The sequence below is a fragment of the Haliaeetus albicilla genome, chromosome 2 (genome assembly GCF_947461875.1).
Source record: "Haliaeetus albicilla chromosome 2, bHalAlb1.1, whole genome shotgun sequence".
Taxonomy (NCBI): Eukaryota; Metazoa; Chordata; class Aves; order Accipitriformes; family Accipitridae; genus Haliaeetus; species Haliaeetus albicilla.
In genome coordinates, this window is record NC_091484.1 from 21,624,181 (window position 1) to 21,646,559 (window position 22,379).

Here is a 22,379-nt window from a genome sequence, read left to right on the forward strand (position 1 = left end):
AGAGACAGTCAGCAAGAACAACTTTGTGGTCCCCATTTTCCCAGATCCTCACATTTGTGGAGTTCACATGCAGATGCCTAAGTGCTAACTTCCAGAAGCTGGACCAATGTTAAAGGCCACTAACTACACACTTAATTTTAATCACAGACCTGAAACCACAGAAGCCAAAAGATCACACACATTTCAAATTAAGCTGATACTTAAGCACTTTGCTGGCTGAAAAAATGGCTCAGCACTCTGCATTCCTTTTGGTAACTGTCCATTTTTGCTAGCACAGAAATGGGCGAGAGAGGAATTACTGCAGTTACACATCGCTAAAAATGTCTCAAGACAGGGATAACCACCCTATCATCAATACTAACATTGTGTCAGTCACTCTTTATGAAGATATACACTAGTTAACTGTGTGTACATTCCCAAGAGTCAAACTTTCCTGCCCCAAACTTAAGAAACAGGAAGGGTAAAATCGTACAGCGTGAGGTTACTTATGTTTACAAGCACCTTGCTCTCGCACCTCCTCCTCTCCAAATTATCCCCAAGTCTTAATACAACTCCTGCTTAAAAATGAAATCAGGTTCCTCCTTGTACAGGGCCTAAAAGGCGGCCACAAAAAATAAAGAAACAAAACACATCTTCTCTGTGGCTTATTGACTCTACATTTAAACTTGAATCTCTTAGGGGAATACGTATCTCTTTTTGCACAATGAACAGTATCAAAGCTGGTGTTTGGCCACAGAAAGCAATAAACAAATTAACTACTATATAGGTTCCCAGTAACAAAAATGCATTTTATTGTAACACAAATTAACTTCAACTCTAGCATGCCAGATAGTTTTCATTGAAACATTCTTTTTAGCTCTGCAGAAGTACTTTTAGGAAGGACCATACATCTCTGTTGCTTCTGAGAACTACCCAAAAGAAACAAATGCTGGACTGCTGCACAGAGTTTTACTCAGGATGACGCCAAATTCAGTTCATGGAACTACATGCTAAGGAGAAAGGCTGGGCCATTTTGTTGTACTTGTGCACAAGGACAGCAATAGCCAGTATATCATCGAACAACCAGAAGACATAACCCAGCTTCACAGAGAGAGAGAGATAGAATGAATGAATGAACAAACAGCTTGTGTAAGCATTCCTAGCGGTGTCTTTTCCTCCATAAAGACCTTCAGGCACAGCAATGAGCAGTTGTTCTCTTCCTGTTCCGACCAGATCACGCCAGATGCTTACCTGATCCTGTGGATCCATTTTTGTCATCATTCTGTCTTCCAGAAGGTTAAAGGTAAGTACTTGCAGAACATAAAGCTGGTGTGCCATTTCATTATTGATGGCCCTCTGTGCCCTGATAACATGCTGCAAAGAAAGAGAGACTCTGGTGAATGCCATCTTATCAGAAAATTACATTAGGTGCAATCAGGTGTTTCCATTTCTGTAAGTACATGTTCGCTATGCAATAGTGTATGTATACTCCAGAAAAAAAGAAAATCAAACCAGGACTAATGCTACTGATTTAGGTACTATGTAAGTAACTTTAAGGGACAGGACTTTACAATAACAATGCACCAAAGCTTTCCCCTTCTAGCCACTAGATAGAGCCTGTGCATATATTTGAGAAATGGCATTAAAAAAAAATCAGTAGTGGGAAGTCACTTATTAACTCCTTACCAAGAGCATTAGAGCTCCGTATAAAAAAAAAAAGCAAGTATATTAAGAAAATATTTACAAGAGTAGCTGCCTGAGCAGAAAAGTATTCAGGCAGCAAACACAACCAGCGAATACAGTGATAGAACAGGGCTACTGCTGCAGCAGTCAAGATCACACCACAATCCTACCTCTACCAGACAACTCTGTTCTATATGAGGAAGACTGCTTAGAAATACATTAGCATACAATGCCCCATACATGCAGAATTATCCCATTCAGAAAGCAGATACCAAACTGATGGACAATTCAGAAATCCCTGGTGTGCCAAAAAATACCAAGTGGTTCTATACAGGAAAGAGAACCAGGTCACTAAACACAGCAGAGCATACGTAAGGAAAGTGTCATCAAGTAGGAGATGGATACAGCAATGGGTATTGTACAGTTCCAGAGACTAAAAGAACTTGTCTGCCAAAAGGCACTGGAGCATTTCTTATGCACACAAGCAGTATAAAAATATGCCTTCTGAAACAAATTCTCTTTTTTTGTATGCATAATTGAAATTATGATAATGAATGAGAAACAGTGAGGGCTTGTTTGGTTGTTGTTTGGTTTGTTTTACACTGCCTAGTATCTCATAACAGAGAAAGAGCACCTTCCCTTGTTCCCCTGAAGATGTAATCTACTCTAAGGTCAAAGGCAAAATCCCTCTGCTTTTCCATGATAGCAAATGTAAGTCTTTTATATTACACTCATTAACTTTACTCTGAGCTACATTTCATGCTTCTTTTGTGCAAGTGGTGACAAATTGTGTGCAACTTTATATCAAGACAGAATAAACTGTAGAACCGAAAAACACAGAGGTTTGTTTTGCAAGATGTAAAGCTCTGTGCTGCTTGCCCAGCTGTCATCAGCTCCAAACCTTATAACAGAGGACTTGCTGCATATTCCTCTGACAACCCTTCTGCACAATAAAGTTCACATTCTCCATGGGAAGCAAATGCTTGAGGTATTATTCTTTTATTCAGTATTATATCTTCATGAAGAAACCACAATTTATTTGACTAGGAAAATACCCTGTCTGATAATCAGTTTTGAATCCATTCAACAACCAAACCTTTATCTTGTATATTACAGGCTTCAAAACATCAAAATACAAGTGCAATTAAAATATATTAAGATCAAACCTCTGAGCACCAAAACTGGAGTCACCTTTTCTCTCTGCTAGTGAAAAATAACTTTGAAAAACTATATACTTACAGTTAAGATGATGGAGCGAAGCTGTTTTTGTGCCAAAATGTTTGCCATTTCCTGATTTAGTTTAAAAAAAAAATAAAAAAATTAGCCAGAAGCTAGGTGTTTTAGTGCCATACCTAGAAGACTGACTTAAAAGGTTTTAGTCTTAAGTTTCTGCAGTGTTACTTATAAATGAAATGAAACAGCATATCAGCTATACAATTCTATGCATTATTTTGGGGGTCACAAGCTTAGATTACTCTACTATGAGAAAAGAGGCAAAGAAAAGGAAAAGTCTGTCACAAGCTGAGGACTTTGGTGATCCAAAACCAGCAATGAAAGACCTCAGAAGAGTCCTCTGTGTGTTAGAGTATTTACACACAGTTGCTCAAGCACAACCTTCCCCCTGCCTGCTACACACAACATAGAAGGAAGCATGGAATGGAAGCCAGCGAGGCCTTTAAAACAAGACGTCAAACAACATGCTTATTTACATTAATATTTTGGCTGCTTAAGTCAAGTACTTTAACTTTCACTCAGTAAATCAGCCTACAACTCAGTACTATTTCATCATAGTAAATAATACTTCTCCCCTGTATTTTGGTAACAATGTTGACATTGGTCCACTATTTTGTCTTAAACGAACTTCTCTTTCTAGACCTGCCTGAGTCACTACCAAGAAGAATATGCTTTTTCTGTCATTTTTAAGCAGCTGATCCCAGCTGTCCATGCTGCAAATTGTCCCACAATGCATAGGAGGGAATATTTTATACTCAGCAAGCATGAGAGCCTAATCTTAACCATACCTACAAGTGCATACCCCATTTTCACGTGGATATATGCTAGCATATGGAATGCATACAACTTAGAGCAATTATCATCATGTAATTATTTTTAAATTCTTGTTTTCAAAATGTACTATTTAAGGATTTGGTTAACATATTGCACACTGCTATTTAGACACTGTTTATATGTACACAAAGGGGTAATGTTTGCATTTAGTAGATCATCGATTGGAAATAGAGCTCATGTATCACAGCCTTACATAATACAGCACAACAAACCACATCAATGCTGACACATGCTTAAGGACGTTCTTAGGATGCACTGTGATCTTGTGCCACTGGCACCACATCAAAAATATTGTTCACATTCAGAAGAAATAAATTTTTAAAAATTCCTGCTGATCTTTGTGAGAGTTGAAGAGTAATATAGAGTACATACCAGTTACTTTTATATAACAAACAAGAAACTGGAAAACGGGAAAACTGAAACTATTACATAAAACATATGAAGAACTGCATTGCTGAAACATAGCTGCAGAAACTATGTAAATAAAATGTTAGGGTGAGAACTTGCTCACAAAAAGAAAATAATTTTAATTGCAAGAACAAAGGCAGTCATGGATGTTGATTGTTTTCTTTATATGAGATAAAAAGTGCTGCAACAGAACATGGGAATGATAAGGAAGGAAGAAGGGACCAAAGACAAAAGCAACTCAGCTTTAGTTTTGAAGCCTTTTCTGGCTGAGCAGGTTTCAATTGCACATAACAGCAAAGGAATAAATGATACAGATGCTTTCTTCTCTTTTGGAAATGCACAACTGAGCTGCAGGGGGAGTGCCAGCCACATGATATACTTCATGTTACAGGGAACAGACTGGCTCGTTTTGTCAAAGTATATTCACTGGCAAAAGATGGACAGGTAAAGAACATAAGGTAGTCTTTTCTGCATTCAAGGCTAAAAAATGGGTATTATTATATTTTACTTTTTGGAGAGGATTATCAAATTGTCACTTCTTTCATATACCTATAATTTTAAAATCCGTTATTTGGATATTGCTTTTTGTCACTGGACCAAAAACTGATAGGAGCAACAAGCATTCACAAAACCAATTACTGCATCAAAATCAACTTTGCCTCCAAGAAGGCTATATGGCTATTAGCAGCTGATGGGCTGCCTCTTCTAAAATAAGTATTGTAGTAACAGATGAGAACAAAAATTATTTGACAAAATTTGCCATCTCATTTCCCATTGCAACATGTCTCTGCAAAAATGCAGACATTTGCCAAAAAAAGTGTTTCAAACATTCACACTATCATTTCAATGCTCAAACTCTCAGCTCTTTTCTGAAAAAGACTTTTTTTCTTTTTTTTTTTAAATAACCTAGGTTTCTCTAGATGATTTGGTCCTTGACAGTGGCAGAGGAAGCAAAGCAACCATAGAGTCCTCATTAAAAAAGAAAAACCTTGAACCTCTTGGCTTTTTACACTACAGAAATAGAAGGAAAAAAAAAAAACAAACAAAAAAACCCAAACCCCTCCCCCCCCCCCAAAAAACCAAAACAGGAGGGGAAGGAATTCAGATACCAGCACCAATTTAAATAATTTTCTTACCTGCAGTGCAGTCATCCACATCATGCCAGTTCCCGTAAGACAGTAGCAGAGAGGGTGCCAAAGCTACTAGAGTCATACAGGGTTTGGTGCAGTTTCTCACTCCTAACCATGTAAGTGGTGCGTGCTGAACCTTAACTTTTGAGTACCCACCGTCAGATAATTACATAAGACTCCATCACCTCAGTTCATTGTCTTAGAAAGACAGAATTCAGTAAAAGTTACTGAAGCTATCCCTATCTTGAAGCTAATGGACACCTACCTTCTTCAATGTATGGTTTAGTAATTAACCAGAAGATAGATATAAAGAGAAACCTAACAGATTCTGACTACTTATTATAGGTTATTAAAGGCTGAAGGAAATTTTCTGCAAGTGCCGGAGCTATTAGCCTTCAAGCAAAATCAGATCATTATATTTTGATGATCATAAACTCCATGACTAACAATTTTGTGTCACAGCAGCAGGTACTGCAGGTGAAGTGAAGTCTGCATGGTTTACTGCCAGCCTCACTAGATGGTTACACTGTTGGTGAAATACAGTTTTACTTGCTGGGAATACCCTGTGGTATTGTTATCTTCAGGAACACATGCCCACTGATTAATATTAAAGTCTCATTGACATCTGACACTGTCTCTCAACTTCAAATATGACTAAAGCATACTTTTTACAGAAACATAAGCAGTAGCAACTATTCACAAATGTAAAAAGCAAAATCTTTGGTTTTCTTACAAGGACCTATCATAGATCTATGCCAAAATTGAAATAAAGTTTTATTCCAATTTTTGTTCATTAGGTGCCGTCTTCCCTTAATAACTGAAGACTATTGGAGTAAGAAGGAAAAAAGGAGTGGGAGAAAAAGGCGCTTTTTTTTTTTTCTTTTTTTAAATTAAACCATGGTTTTAATTTCCCGTTTGCAATTTTAAAAATATTTTTGAAGCAAAAAAGAAAAATTACCCATTAGGGCTTTGATGTTTGTTTAAACAATCTCTGGCATTTAAAAATGTAAATATATCTAAGGGAAGTCCTTGTCAGAACTGATCAGCAGCTCTCAATGAACTTTTTCTGGACACTAGCAGTATGCCACCACAAGAATCATCATCACTGTTCCTGGTGACAGAAATGTTAAATAAATAAATGACTAAATCTGTTTTGACACAGGCTAATGACTTCATAAACATATATAAGACTTCTCTATTTTGTAACACATCTCATTCCATCCTCATTTAACAGCAACTAGCAATCTTGAAATACTTTCGAGAGTTCTGATCTCTGGCACTAAAGTTAACTTAAAATAGTATGCTATAAAAGTAATGAAATGCTTACATGGCAAGACATTTCCATTTTCAAAAGGAATGCATTTTTTTATTAAAAAATCGGGGCGGGGGGGAACAGTTTACCAAAAATAGCCTAGTTTTACAAGCTGTGCTGGCAAAGAGTTCAGTAGAGCCAGCCACAGTCAATATGGTTCATATGAGGTTACAGGGAACTACAAAAGCACAGAAGAATGCTTAATCCCTACTAATATTGGTGTGAAATGGAGGTAGCTCCATTAAAATGAATACTATATCAGTATGAAACAACAGAACAAGTTTCAGTTTGAATTAACTGCAGGAAAAAGGTGGCTGGGACAGGTATGAATATGACACACTTTTCCTACAGATGTGTAGATATACAAGACCCAACAACTTACCTGCCTCTTATCATCCGGTGCTTTAAGGAAAAGTGCATTTATTACTGCAATGGTATATGTCTGGATTTCTTGGTCTGTCCTGTTTGTAACAAAATTATAAACATGAGAGAAGAACATGAATAGGCATGAGCTGTAGAAACTGATCTTCCAGTTGCATTACTGCAAGTAGAAGTGGACTTCTTAATGTTAACCATGTAAAAGTTAGGTCATCAGTCAAAGTTGGTCATGACCAGGTTGTCTCTATTACTGAGACACAATGTTCCAGAGGGAGACTCAGCATTCAAGAAAGGTAGAATTAGCCACACCCTTGAAGTGCCACTGACCCTCCACTGATCATAGCAGGAACCCAGGCAATCAGCTTCTGCCAAATGCCCAACAGCTAGAGGTAGGAAGAGGAAACTTCCCTAAAGGCTTCTGGGGATGAACCCACTGGTATCAAAAGCTTTTCAGGTGAGTGGAAGATGTCCCAGCTGGGAGGCAAGCATAACTATACACTATACACAATACACTACCCCTATGCTACAAGGGGCAGTATCCATCCATTTAACCACTGCACGTTACTGTTTAAGAAAAAGCCTCTCCCTTTTTAAATAAACCTTCAGCAAAAGTCGACCAATTTTTTTCTTACACACTTCCCAGAGGCTGGCAAGCAAAACAATCCCATCTGTATGTTAATGGCATTAAGCATTTTATTACTATGGGGTGCTCTTCTCTCCATTCCCCACTTCCAACTACAGAGGCAGCTTAGTGCAAAACAAAAAATTAAAAAAAAAATATTAAAATCAATGATCAAGCAACTCCAGAAAGCTGGTTACAAATCACCCAGCCACTTATACTGGATGCAGGAATCGTACAGGAGGTTGCCAGTCTTTATACCACTCTTTTTTCCAAATGCTGTGCTCATCTGGGCAGAAAAAAAAAATCCACCATATCAGGTGGCAGTTGAAGACACTCACCCCTGCAGATGTGGGATTAGCTGCCCAATTGTGATCTCCTGTGCCACCTTTTGGTACAGGTCATGGCTATTGAGCACCATCGATTCCAGGATTGCTAGCGACCGTTGCAAGATAGAGATGTCCGAGGCAAATTTGTTCACATAGCTGGCTATCTACAAATTCAAACATTTAGAGAATTTACATCTTGTGATGAAAACAGGGAAAGGGAAGAAGAGACAACTGTGGACATGGCTCACAGAAAGGCATCAGAATACAAGTAGTCTTGTCCACACATCAGTGAATACCTGAAAGCCAATAACCAGGCACAGCAGATACCTTTAAAGGACACAGTGGCACAGATTCTTCAGCTGGCACAAAACACCATACATTTATGTCAATATTCATACCACCGAAACCTATGCTTCAACATTACATTATGAACATCATAAATCAACATTAGAGAACTAGAACGGTTATATTTTTTGTGAGGAAAACTTTGGAAAGGAGAATATTTCTCATTCTCTCCGGTAGAAATCTGTGCAGCAAGCTTTCTCTAAACAAGTATCTAGGCTCAAGGCAAATGTTTGAAAAGAAAAATTTACATCTAGCTCCCTGGCAAAACACGCCCTTGCTGTTAACAACAATGAGCTCTCTCCAGGTAACAAATTAAACTTCTGTTGATGATAATTTATCAGCACAACTGGTTCCATAACCCTGTCTAGAGCCCAGTCTTGCTAAGTGTTCATTCATCAATAACCTTCACTTTTACTGCAAGCTGCCACAAACAAATGGCATGTTAGTTAAAACCAGGTCTGACCTCTGCACGCTCACATCTGCAGAGCCAACACAGCTGTGCAGTAAGATGTGGCAACGTGCATTCTTCCACATGACCAGACCACAGACCCGCTTCCTGGGAAGAAGCTTGCCTCCTGCTGATGCAGGAAGTGAGAACTGCCCGGGTTTTCCTTGAACACATCAATACTGGCAGAGTCAAGCTGAAAGGTACCCAAGGAAGCACAGACAGACAGAAGAAATGTTGTGTGACTACAGTTATTTGCTCTTTACAGCCAAGTAACACACTACAGTGGCCCTGTCTCAGGTTTGATGCGTTCCTTCCAGAAAACTTCAAGTCCACGTGCTTCTTCAGTACTCATGCTACAAGCCACTAATGTGATTATACTGTTTCTGGTTCTAGATGCTTACTTAGGCCTTAGCATCATTTTCCTTTTGGAGGATGAAAGGCATGCGCTGTGCTTGGAAAAGCTGCCTAGCTGCCTGTAAAATTCACAGTTAAATATTGACATGTGGACAATGACATTGTTTTGAAGTTGTGGCATCTTGAGTAGTACTGAAGGAGCAAAACACCCTTTCTGCAACTTTGGTTGGAGAGTACAAGGAAAGAAGGACAGATTTTTCTTCTTGTAACCTATTGCAGCACTGCTGTTTGCTCTGCTACTTGGTTTGCATTACCACAATAACAACATGCTATCCTGAATATAACTCAATTCAGGAAATGCACATTGACTTTACAGAAAAAAGAAGAAAAAAAAAAAAAGACCCAACCCCTGCATGCATAGAGAACAGGAGGAAAGAAACAACTCAGCCTTTTTCTACTCTGGACTTTCAAAATCTGCTGCCTGCAAGTCTTGAGCCCAAGTAATATTTGCATTAGTATATGATGCACATTGTGCTGTTTAGAGTAACAAGCTGTATCTCAGAAGCACTGTACTACCCTACCTCTCAATGGTAATCCAGTTGTTTTTTGATGCACTGCAGCCAGAGCTGTCAGATGTCCAGAAGGCCCACAATACGGACAGTGTACGCACAGAGCAACTCTGCACTGCTCACACCATCAGCCAAATGTGCTCTGGATGCCTCACAGTCATCAGGCATCTGTGAATCAATTGTGCAGCAAGAATAAAATATGTCCAGACTGTGTCTCAACTTGTCAGACTACTGTCACCATCTTCTTTAGAAGCTCTGACACGTATGAATTATTCTTGGTGCAGCAGCTCCTTCCCATGGTATTTCAAGTGGCAGTGTAAATGCTTCACTGGGACATATTCGTATCGGGGACCTGCAGAAATCTCACAGTATAGATAACTTGAAACCTCAGTCTAGGACAGGCTGCCTTAGACATATTTATTCTTCTGATCCTGGACCATACCATCTTTTAATCATAAACACAAACCCAAGGTATGATGCTGGCTTGTGTGTTTGTGATTGAAAAGCTATGATATATCACACTGAACATACATACAAAGCATCTGCTAGGTAACTTGCATGTCAAGCTATGTATATTCATAACCGCCTTGCTAAAGCATGAAGTCTGGCCAGAATAATAGGCTTATCTACCCTGATAAATAAGGCATACCAGTTCCAGAGGGAGCAAAATTAGATTAAAAAGAAATTCCATCACCATACTTGAAGTTCTAGATGTGGGAAAAAAAAGACCCTTCTTGAAAAGAGACAAGAATCAATAGGAGTTCAAGTTTGTGTTATTTGCTGTTCTCTGCTTATTGAGCACCACGCGCGAGGAGGGCTTTCAACATCCAAAACTAATCCTGCACTCATTTGTCAAAAATTCTGATGATAAAAATAATGCAAGTTCACAGAAATACAACCTCTCCTCCAGAAACAAGCAACTTCACTGCATTGCACTTTCACATGAAAACCACTTTCACATGGGTGTGTTTCATCAAGGATAAAACTATTTGTTCAGCATAATACCTGTAACCTTAATATCTGCATAGTCCTATCGGGACATATATAGCCACATACAAAAGAATTGGCTTAACTTCCAATCGATTTCAAGGGAAATTAGGAATCAGAATGCCCTTACAAGTCCAGCCCCAGTGCTCTGCTGAAACAGGAGCTAAACATGTAAAGCGAGGGTAGATAAGAAACCTATAGCAAACTAATCATCTGAGTTCTCTTCCCATTACAGCATCACTTAAAGCACAGGAGAGAATTCAAAAGTTAAAAAAAAAATTAAAAAGATAAAATAAAATAAAAAAATAAATTAACAAACTGTGCCACCAACAAAAACCACACAGGGAAAGAACAGTGAAGGAAACATGATTTTCTGAGCAGTGGCATGTTCATTAGTTATTTGCCTGGACCATTTTGATGTCAGAAATGTACAGAAAGATCTGACAAAAGTTTTGTTCTCTGATAAGTCCTAACATATAGTAAAATTTTAAAGTGTGCATCTCGTTTGCAAGTAAGGAACTAGAGTTGCACTTGACTACAGAAAAACAAACTGACAATTGTGAGACACAGAGATACTTTCCCTGCTGCCACCCCCTTTTCCTGCACAGTACATTTTAGAAGGCAGAGTAAACAATTCATCACAGTTAAGACTCTGCATCACACAGTTATGAAACAGCAATTACATAAATAATTCTAAGAGATATTTTTAACTATCTCAACCAATACTACAAACTTTATTTCTCCTCCTGTAGGGACTAAAAATGGGAGTACCAAATTTGTATAATGTATGTTCATATCCAATTATTATGACATTTTCTAAGAACTGGGCATCCAAATCCTTTAGGCAACTATGGAAGCTGGAAATAAACTTCATTGTCATAAGCAAGAAAAAGGTCTTGAGAGAATCTCGCATATCATAAGGAAGATTTTTCAAATGATGCTATTCTCCCTTAAGATAAGGAACAAAGCTCTCCTTGAAAGTGTCAATTCTTATTTGCAGCAGTTGGAATAGCAGTCTTTATGTACCCGAAGGATGGGAGGGAGACTGCATCCAACACCAAGCAGTTAGTCATTAGAAGCAGTTAGAGGTTCCCCTTGAGGTCTCCTCCAGCTTCTACATCTTAAGTTAGAAAACTAATCAAGAAAAAAGTTCAGATTAATTCCTCCCCGTTCCAGTTTGGCTTCCATTTAACATGAAAGACAGCTTCAAAGGGCAGCACTCAATTGCAAAGTTCCCCCTCAGCTAGCAGAAATTTATCAGCTCCCTTACCCATCCTGTCAACCACTTGAGCAAGCCCATCAGCAACTTCAAGTGGCCTGTCAAAAGCCAAGGTCAGAGAAGCAAGTGAGAATAAAGCTGTAGATTGCCACCAGAGAGACATGGTCCAAAGGTGCTCCTTTAGGTTTGCCCCTTGCCCGCAGAGTCCCACTGAGGGCTCTGCTGTTCCGGCTCCCAACTGCGTGGGCACATCAGGACACACCGGTGCCTCTTTGCTCTATTTCTGTCATTCTTTGTCCTTCTGTTTCTCTTCTAACTGTCCTATTCTTCTCCTTGGTGCCTTTCTTGTCCACCAGTTTCACTTTTGGTTTTTACCGCCAGTTTTGGTTTTCATAGGTACTTTGTGAGAATGCTTTTGTTTGTGTCTTTTGTTTTGTTTTTAAAATTGGGTCACTGTCCAGGGAAACCTATGGAAGTGCCAGACAGAAGAGATGAGCCATTAACAGGGGTGCACACAGCACTTTTTTCTGTAGTCACTATACCACCCACAGGGCAAAAGACGTTGATAAGGTTAGACAAAGACAATCACTTTGAGTCGCTAACAAAGTAGATTGATTTAAACTCATTTTAGCAAGTTTCTTCATACACTTCTTAGTAGGCTCCGCTAGCAAATAAGGCATTCTGAGCTTGACTTTGTAACTCATGAAGTCAGTTAAAACAAACAGTTGTACCATTTTCTTTGCCATGAAAAGATAACAATAATCATCACCATAATCTATCCAGACTGCAAGATTGGCAAAAAAAAGACACTCCAAAAACCAGATTAATTACACAATTTTTTCTTACAAATAGCATCCATCATTTTTAATGACCAAAACTGAGCTTTAATATCTAATGCTCTTTTCATAATTGATTCTTCTTTCTCTTTTGGCAACAAAAGTAAATATGTACTTTCCTTTGGTGGTAGCAATTTTCTAACCAAATTTAAATTAAAAGTCTCTGCTCTGACACACTCTGTTAAAACAAAGATATATTTGCCTCAGGTTATATTCATTCCGTTACTGCTTCTGTTATCATTTTAGTGAAGTAACTGTAATATCTTTTGAACCTGTACAAATGCACTTTAAGTTCTGAGTTCAATCTGGTTTGAAAATTCCTTGTAAAGAAGTGTGGGTTGGTTTTTTTTTCCCCACAGTAAATGAAAAGAGTTAAATCAGTAACAAAAACTTTTTTTCTGAAGTCTGTTAAATCTGTTAAAGAGTACTCCTGTGTTTCTGCTGCTTTTGTGCATCTTCTACATGTAAGAAGAGAAAAAAAAATGCTACAAATCATGGAAAGACATGTTTCAAAACCACAGACCTCAGCTGCAAGATGCAGGGAGGCCAGAGTTCAACTTGATAAACTCAGTAGAGATCAGCTTAATTTCAATTTGTAAACTAACTAATTTCTCTCCCTCCCATACCCCCAGAGGAAACACTTCAGTACTGTTTTTGTTTCAAGAAATATGGTATTACTCATTTTAATTTACATTAAATCAAAAAATATTAATTTTTGCTTTAACTGCATGGTATCTGCCCAGGGAGGTCACACTGTAATTTAGCAAGCAATTTCTTGTGTAATAAGCCTAATACAGTGTTGATCCCATTTCACTCCCATTGATTTCCATAGAAGTTGGGCCAGATCCTGCAACTACAAACATTCATAGTTTGAAATAGCACTTTAATCCCACTTTCATGTACCTTTTGACCAATGATCTAAATAATGTACCTGGGGAAAAAGAAAAACCCAAACAAACCACAACTCACCTCAAAAATTTAAACTGATATAGAACAGATAGCATTGATTACAAATTTACCTTTTTGATGAATGCCACAGAGAATGTATCCCACGATACAATCCCATGATCCATCAGCTCAACAAATGCAGTCAGTGTAAAGGACAACATATCTCCAAAGCTGCAAGAGACAGGAGTCATGACAACATTTACCAGTAACGCAGCAGGGCAGTGACCAAGGGAATAAAGCAGCAAGAAGCTTTCGGAAAGGCAGGAAAATGAAGCCAATTACGGACTAAGAGGTAGCAGAAGAGCAAGAGAGGCCGTGCAACAGACAGTCTCCAAAACAGTTCAGCATGGACATCAAGAACAGTCACCTGGAATAAAGCAATTTTGTAAGAGAAGAACTAATTCCCAGGAGAACACTACATGCAATGCTCAAGGAAATCAGATAATCCAAATTAAATTGCTCTTATAAATTCAGAGGTCTAGATTTAACAGAAGAACAGAAGTGAGCTTTTTCTTAGCAACTTATGGAAATGCTCCTAATTGAATGTCATACAGAAGTGCCACGTTTTGGTACCTCTGTATCAAGCAGATTGGCAGAAAGTTAGTGGATTGTTTGTTCCTTCTCTTACAAGGAAGCAAAAATATTTTAAAAATGCACCAGAAGAGATTTTCTATTGAGCAGCAATTTTCCATTATTAATGCTTCAATATCCTTCTTTGAACCTGAAGATACATCTCCTTTTGTTTATCTATGGGCAAATGTGTCAAGGGAATTGCAAAGTTCCCATAGTTCATCCAAGCATGCAGCTCAAATAGTTTAGGGTTTGCAGGCCACTACACTGCATTTTACACCTGTAAATTCACACCAGTAAATCTGAGATTCAATGCATCTTTGTATGAAGTCAACTAAATTCAAATTGGGTTTAATCTCAACATAAACAATATGCTCTAACCTGACTAGCTGCACAGGAATTTTCCACATTAAAAACCAGTTTTTAAAGATTAGCTTCATTTCCATGTATAGTCAGGGCACCAAACAGTCAGCAGCCATCATGATTTCAATGAAGCCATTCAATGAGGTCACTACTCAATACAAGCAGCAGTGCACAGAGCCCAAAATGAAGCAGTGTATTACCTTTAAGGGCATGCTAAACCACCTGCAAGGTACTCTGCCACAAAGCCATTAACAAGCATAAGCATACAATCAATCTAAACAGCATGAATAGTCCCAGTGATTTTAATGCAACAGCTTACCTAATAAAAAGATAAAATGAAAAAAACCTGTCAGATTGGAACTGCAATGCTCAGTATGTTGAAAACCTGAGTCTAACACTATAGCCGTAGTTAAGCAATGTAATTGGTAATCCTTTTTCTGTGATTTGCTCTCCTACTGTCCTGCACCAATCCACCACAAATAAGTGAACTTACCCACTTCCACTCAGATGGAAGACGTTTACAGCAATACAGAGAAATCAGTTTCATGTAGCAACTCCAATAGCCAGTTTACTGGATTTGATATAATCTGCCATTTAGGGATTTCTGATGGTGAGATGCAGCCTTTAGCAGCCTCTTCATTTAAGAAAGGAGCTCTTGTTCATCAAAACTCCACAGATACCCTCTACTAAAAATAAATCTGCCATTCTTGACAAAACAAAACAAAAAACCCCCACACCTTTCTCTTCCACAGTAGGTAAGGGTATCCATTGATACCCTTTGATTATTTAGGACAAGATGAAAAAAACTACTCCAAAGATCAAACAAGAAAAATACAGTGCCTTTAAAAAAATCCACTGTAATTCTGCAAAGAGTATTTTGTTCAGCAAATACATGATCTGGAAGTTTTTGGCTTGCTTTGGGGAGGGATAGGGGACCAGTTTTGTTTGCTTCTTTTTTAATATTGCAAATCTTTTAAGAATTAAATTAGATTTAAAATGTCATCATTAGCATTCCAAATAATCAAGGATTTCATAACAAGGCGACAATAAGACTCTGCAGGAAATTTAATCAGCTCTGGTCCTGTCATTTTCCCCAATCCATTCCTTTTGCATAAAATGGTTATTTATCAACCCACAAATAAAACACAGCACCCCTAGGAAAGGCTTCCTTCTAAAAACTTGTACCAAATTCTCATGCATCTTCATGACAGAATACTTCCACAAATACATGGAATTCTGGTATTTTAAGAAGCTAGACTAAATTAGATCCAAATGAAAGAAAAAAATTACAAAAAGATAGGCCATATAGGTTGAAACGTAGATAAAAATATCTCTCCCAGCATTAAACTAAGCAGATAAATTATCTCCCCTAGAGTTCCTCATATATTGTTTAAAAATTTAGTCAATTAACCTGTATTTAGTACATAAATACTCTTCTAGAAACTAACTGTACATGAAAGCTAATCCCCATTAACAATGGGTATAGTTTAGAGGGATTACTTAAATTGTATTAAACCTGCATATGGATATTCACTTTCAGAACAGCAGTGGCTGGACTGTAAAGGAATTAAACTAAACTGAATTCAACAGTCTCATTTATTCTTCTCACCAAAACTACTAATTAATCCTGCCAATTAATGCAGCCTCCTCCACAGCTTTGGAGGGGAAACCGGGTTAACGGAGCTGAAAATACTGGTATTAATGTATAAACCTGGGGTTAGTAGATGAGACAATGATACAACCTTTGGGATCCAGAAGGTGAAAGTACTTTTCAACTTAAAATGATCAGACACCCCACCAGGTTTCACTCCAGTGACAATGCTTCAAATAATTAATGGCAGAGGTGCAACACTGGGACTAATCAAGCAGCAAGAAATACTCCCAACTTTCTATATTATGCAGCATCACACATACATAGTATGTATTTTTTAAATATACAGCTATGCATATGCACCTGCGCACACATATATACACTAAGTGGCATTGCAAAAGTCAAAAGCCAGGCTTAAAGGATAAGCATTAGGAACAGCACAGCTAGAGATGAAAGCAATCTCCAGAGTAACTAGTGCAAGATAAGGCTTAAAGTATCTGGAGGGGGAAGGGAGTGGTGTTGATTCATTGTTATGTGTTTAAACACAAGCAGATAGGTAGAAATAGACTTCCAAGAAATACACTTCAAGATACACATGCACAGATGCACTTATACTAGTAAGAGCGGCAGGCAGAATAGAGATGCTAGAAATTTCAAGGGAATTGAAGCTTGTTCATAAAAATAGTAATCTTAGAAAATACATGGTAGGAGCTGTTTAATTCAAAATCTCAGTAACTGTTTTAGTCATAGAAAAAGTCTGAAAAATAATGGGGCCTCTTTCTTTATAAAAATCTTTTTTAGACTAATCCACAGCACAAGGCACAACAGTTCTGTAAATATCAAACCCTTGCTGCTCTGCCAAAACGACTTCATAGTTTGAAGGTAATTCCTTACGAAGGTGCTTTTTAACGTGTGTCATCACAGCAAGAGTGGAAAAACGATCAGAAAGGTGCACTGTGTAACTGCAATTTCGTATCTCACTAACACTAACATTTTCATGATGTATGCTCTCAGGCAAGCTACTTGTACAATCCCTCTGGAACGCTGTTCAGGTCTCTGGCTCTTAGGTGGCGACACCTTACACTGGGACAGCTGGTGAAGCTTCCCCCATTCTCTAGTGCCTGACTCCCCTCTTCCAACGACCGTGGTGAGGATGGGTGAACAGGTCATGAAGCACTTCCTCACCCACAGCAGCTCTCAGCAAAAGCCTCTTAAGCAGCGGAAAGCTGTGGTCTGCAAGGCCATCAGCAGTCCCAGCGTGAGCTGTTGCGGTATGGATGGACAGCCATGGTCTGATCCACAGTCTGTAAACCTCAACCCCTCTGACACACCTGGCTGAAGAGTAAGTCAACAGTTGCATTTCACATCTCTAGGTTTTAGAGAAATACCAGGTCAAAGCCTGTTAATTTACATTCCTAAGAATCTTCTGCATTCTTACCTTTAGAAACTATGAAGAAAAAATACTCCACGTTTTGATATTAGCTTTTCTTTCCTAAAAATGACAGGAATGCATGTGTGACCCTGACCACCACACCTGTCTCTCACCTGCCTTCCTAGTATCATTTCTACATGCTAAACCATCTTTTTATCATGTGTGCTAAGTAATCCTCAGATGTATATATAGAACTATGGCTGATATTTTGAAAGATGCCTAAAGCAATTTGGATGTCTTACTGAAATAAATTAATGGGACTTGAGCACCCAAATCCCCTAGATGGTTTTGGGGGGAGGGGAAAAAAAAAAAAACAACTCAATCCTTGTTTAACACACATACGAAAAAGAACATTTTATTGTTATTGAGGACAGAAAAATATTCAGCTGTTTAAATGATTATTTAAATTGAGATAATTAGTCAGGCTCAGCTGTCATCAGGTAACACAAAAAAAAAAAGCAATATAAGCTTTTACAAAGCTAGGTGGACTGTCTGATGTTTTATATGGTAAAAGTTGCATAGCAGAACCTGGAAATTAACCGTTGCTTGTCTGTCACAACCAGGATACAGCCACCAGCCCATTAGGACTAGAAGCCAAAGACAGTACTTCTTTACACAAAGCATTTTTTTCATGGGCAAAACAGAAGCAAAGCTGATCTCTAATTGTGCAGAGGGAAGGCAGCAAAGAAACAACTTTAACTGGCAAGAGGCAACAAGAGAGTAGCAGCTACTACCAAATGCAGGAGTTGAGGAAGCGGTTAACTTTAAGTCCCTTATCATTCAGCAACTGTGCTTACAGACTAATACTGGGCAGCTGAAAGGCCTGACATTATTGAGGTCAACATCAAAGAGTAAGAACAGCTTTTTAAGTTAGAATTGTCAAGGATAAAAGGCCATGAATAAATTTAAACAGGGGAGCAGAATATATCTAATCATCAGAGGACAAGAGCTCTGGAAAAGCCATGGGGGCAAGAACCTAAGTAAGTCTAAAACTGATGATGCAGCAGGATGCTTTGCAAGCACAGTATGAACAAGTACCTTTTTTATTGCTATGGCTCCTCTTCATTGCTTCTACACCGCCTTGTTTCTTCAAGTAACCTTTCCAAGGGTGAAGCTAAGCCACCATCAAATCAAGCTAAGAACAATTCACACCTACTTGGTACTTACTCAGTACAGCTGAAAATGACTGAACAATATGTGGGGCACCTGCCCCTATTTTTCTAGATGATTACAGAAAATGCACTTAACTGCTACACTGCAGTTGACACAGATTATTTTTTTTCATGGTGCCAAGCACCATGGAAATATGTCTTTGCCGTACAGTTTCACTGCGCTCATTACAAGAGATCAGCCCTACTGATTTTAAGCTACTTGCATTCCAAAAATCTGAAATAGCTTTGTAACCCTGGTATCAGGGCTTCTCTAAGCTTGAAAATTAACTCTGATTAAAGAAAACAAGCTGCGAATTTTAAACAGAACTGTAACTATTCTTGAATAAATCCAGGTGTAGATACTCTTCTTATGGCGTATGACTAAATCCACTTTGAGGTACATTAAGCATTTGTCTGCATGGGAAACTAGCCCAGAGGAACTATTACACACTGGTTCTTCACGCAGATGTGATTAGAATTACCTTTTCTCTTATTCCCCATCTTTTAAATTCCTAGTTTTTCTCATTTCATAGTAATTTCCTTAAGTGGACCAGCTTTTCTTAACAGACCAGGAATAACTAACTACACAGGAAAAACATCACTCTCTAATCAGCGTGGTTTGACTACAATTCAGTACTGCAATGCAAAGGTCAATTAATAGAGCTGTTTCATGGGAATTATTTATATTTTTTTAAAAATCCAAGTATTAGCCAACATAACAAAATGGGAACCCCTAAAACTGAAAAGACAGAGAAAAAGAAACTCACATTTTAGAAGAAAAACTTCCTTCAGCAGAGAAAGCTATTAAACAAAGCTTCTCTGAAAATCAGGATTTAATTAAGTCAGGCTAGCATGTGCAAGCTACCAGAGATAAAATGAAATACTGGCACTTTATGAAATATATCATCCTGTAAATCAAAAGTAACTTTTTTTTTTTAATTAGCATTTGGTTTCTTTACGTTTCTTTAGTCAAGAAGATAGCAGGTGGAGGTTGCAAAGTTTTAGTTTAGTTCATTATATCAAGCTGGGGGGGTTTATAGTTCTTGTTTCATTGGACCTCTTCCCATTAATACACAGGTGAAAAATAGTCAGGATGTTCAATAACTACACTCATAGAGCACTAGTGCATACGCCTTCAAAATGTACAAACAGGCCAGCTTCCAGAACTATTGGTTTCACGTCCTGACCAATGGGTCTGGTATCTTGAGTCCCAAACTCAAGAATCTGTGTTATTTTAATGGTATCATTTCACATACTACTGATGGAAATCAAAATACTAAACTGTGTATCCTGATGTAAGTTGAAGCTTCTGCTGGCACAATTTAACTTCCAAAGTTAGAATAAACTTTAGTCACATACACTTTTTTTACTACTGCATCCACTTACGTGCTATATCCACACTGATCAATAAGAATCCTCTTAAAATGTGTAGTGCCTTGTTCCCATGAGTAAACAAAACTAAACTGTGTCAAAAAAAAAAAAAAAAAAAGGCAAGCCAGATGATCAGTATGATCAGGTTCTAAAACCAGGGTGCAATGCACCTGTAAGTCAGTATTTTAATACTGTCTTGAGGACAATCACATAATTTAATGTAGAGAAGCCTACAGGGTAACAGAATTCAGAAGCAAAGATATGCTGAAGGAGTATAACTATTCTTCCACATAGAACTATTTTCACAGCAGTGAGGAAAACCCCACCATCTAAATGCACAGGCGGTACCTTGTCTCGGCAGAGGTGATGCTGCCAAGAATTCTGAAAGCCTCATGCCATTTTAATCATTTTCCTCAGAATCTAAACTCTTCTATTATGAAACAGGTTATTTTGCATTAGGTTGAGAAAGCAAACATACAGGAAGGATCTAAGTTTCCTGCCAAATTTATTCTTACTGTCTAATCTATTTATTAGGCAATGATTTAAAAATGAATGTTTTAGAACTTGGTTTACAGCAGATTTGCAAAAGTATGATTTATCATGGATTCAGATGGGGAGCTGCATTTCCTGCATGATAAACCACACCAAGCTCTCAGAGTAACAGATGTACGGTTAACTGATTAATTATTCTTTTGCTTCCTTGGGTTTTAGTTATACTTGAGATGCCAAATCTGCAAGCCAATCAAGATATTAGAGTATCTCTTGGGGTCCCAATTTATCAAAGCCTATGAAGCCTGTGCTTAACTTGAAGCACACAGAAGAGTTCCATGCAAAATCATGAGGGAAATAAGCATGCTTCTGAACTTTCTGATATGAGGCCCTTTACTACATTGCAGCTTTCCTTTACGCAGTTAACTGCAACACTTAGCATTACCTAGGACCAGCAAATAATAGGAATTCAAACTGGCACAATGACTCTTACTTTCATCTCACTAACATCAACAATTAAAGTTGCCTACTACCAACCATGTAAGCCAGACAAATTTAAGAGGGGAATTGGGGAAGGCGGGAAATTGTTTGCTTAAATTAAGAAAACAAAACAAAAGCCTTTACTTCGGGAATAGTAGAAGCCCCTACAGAAGTTACAGAAACGAAGCACTCATTCCACAAGCAAAGCAAAAAAGACTTCATCAGAAAATTTTAACAAGCATCAAAGAGCAGAAAACAGAGAGGGTTGAAGACTTGCTGAATGAATATGCGCAGTTGTATTTACATATAAAGATTAGCACAAGGGCCTGAACTCAGTCATGCAAAAGAAGAGGCAGTGTGCAAGGTGATGATCTAATCAGGTTCTTACCAGGGCTTCATTATCTTCTGCAATTTCTGATATCGTCTGCAAAATTAAAACTTGCACGTGAGGAGACACACTTTAAAACATCTGTACTCTACCTACACATACACACCCCCACACATACATCCATGCTTGATTCATAAAATTCAAAGACAGACACACAGTAAGAGGCAGTAAATCACTAACAATTTGCTATGAACAGAAACAGTTCAGTAACTGGTAAAGAACATTCAAAATTAATTCCAAATATTTGTTCAGAATACTTGTGTTAACCTCTGTTAGGAAAAAAGCAGAAGAGAAAAGACAGTTAATAGGGGAAATATATCAGATTTCTCAAAAACCTGTTTCTCTTGACTATTAAAGCATGTCTAGGCATCCTAAATTAGTTAAGTATTTGTGTAAAAGAAGTCTTTGGTACAAAACAATGAAGGTTTACACATTAAGCATTTTCTGTCTCGTTGCTATGACATGTAGTCCGTTTCCTGAAAATCTCTTTTATTTACTTCCAGTCTCCATCAATAATACCGATGTCAGAGTTGTCAGCATGGTTGAAAGTTGTTGTGTAGTTAGGACCAACACAGACCAAAATCCTGACCTTCTGAAGTCAGGGACAAGTTTTCCGTTGACTTCGAAGAGAGGCAAAAAATTTACCCTGGGTTTTTAACCACAGGGTCACATTTACTCAACAACTCAAAACTATCTTGCACCAGCTCCGTGACACATAAATACAGCGCAGCAGTCTTATTCCAACAGAACGTGCAGGCTCACTCATAGCTCTTTTGCTCTTTAAATTCACACACTGATGGACATGCCTAGACCCAAGATGCTGAATCAACTCACTTGAGAAAGACAATGACCTGCAGAAGAATGTCACTTACTGATTCGGATTCTAAGAGGCCAAGCTACACACCCAAACTTCAGTGTGATTCTCTTGCTTTC

At 38.2% G+C, this 22,379-nt stretch overlaps 1 protein-coding gene across 3 annotated transcripts in view; it reads right to left on the reverse strand.

Moving 5' to 3' along the window:
• ELMO1 (engulfment and cell motility 1) overlaps nucleotides 1–22,379 on the reverse strand; it is a 317,430-nt gene that overhangs the window by 196,595 nt on the left and 98,456 nt on the right. For all 3 annotated transcript variants that reach the window (XM_069809495.1, XM_069809506.1, XM_069809487.1), the window contains 6 exons: nucleotides 21,447–21,482; nucleotides 13,683–13,782; nucleotides 7,918–8,069; nucleotides 6,962–7,040; nucleotides 2,902–2,952; nucleotides 1,231–1,353 (listed from right to left, as the gene is read on the reverse strand). In XM_069809495.1, the coding sequence (XP_069665596.1) occupies nucleotides 1,231–1,353; nucleotides 2,902–2,952; nucleotides 6,962–7,040; nucleotides 7,918–8,069; nucleotides 13,683–13,782; nucleotides 21,447–21,482 (541 nt within the window). The remainder of the gene's footprint in view (nucleotides 1–1,230; nucleotides 1,354–2,901; nucleotides 2,953–6,961; nucleotides 7,041–7,917; nucleotides 8,070–13,682; nucleotides 13,783–21,446; nucleotides 21,483–22,379) is intronic.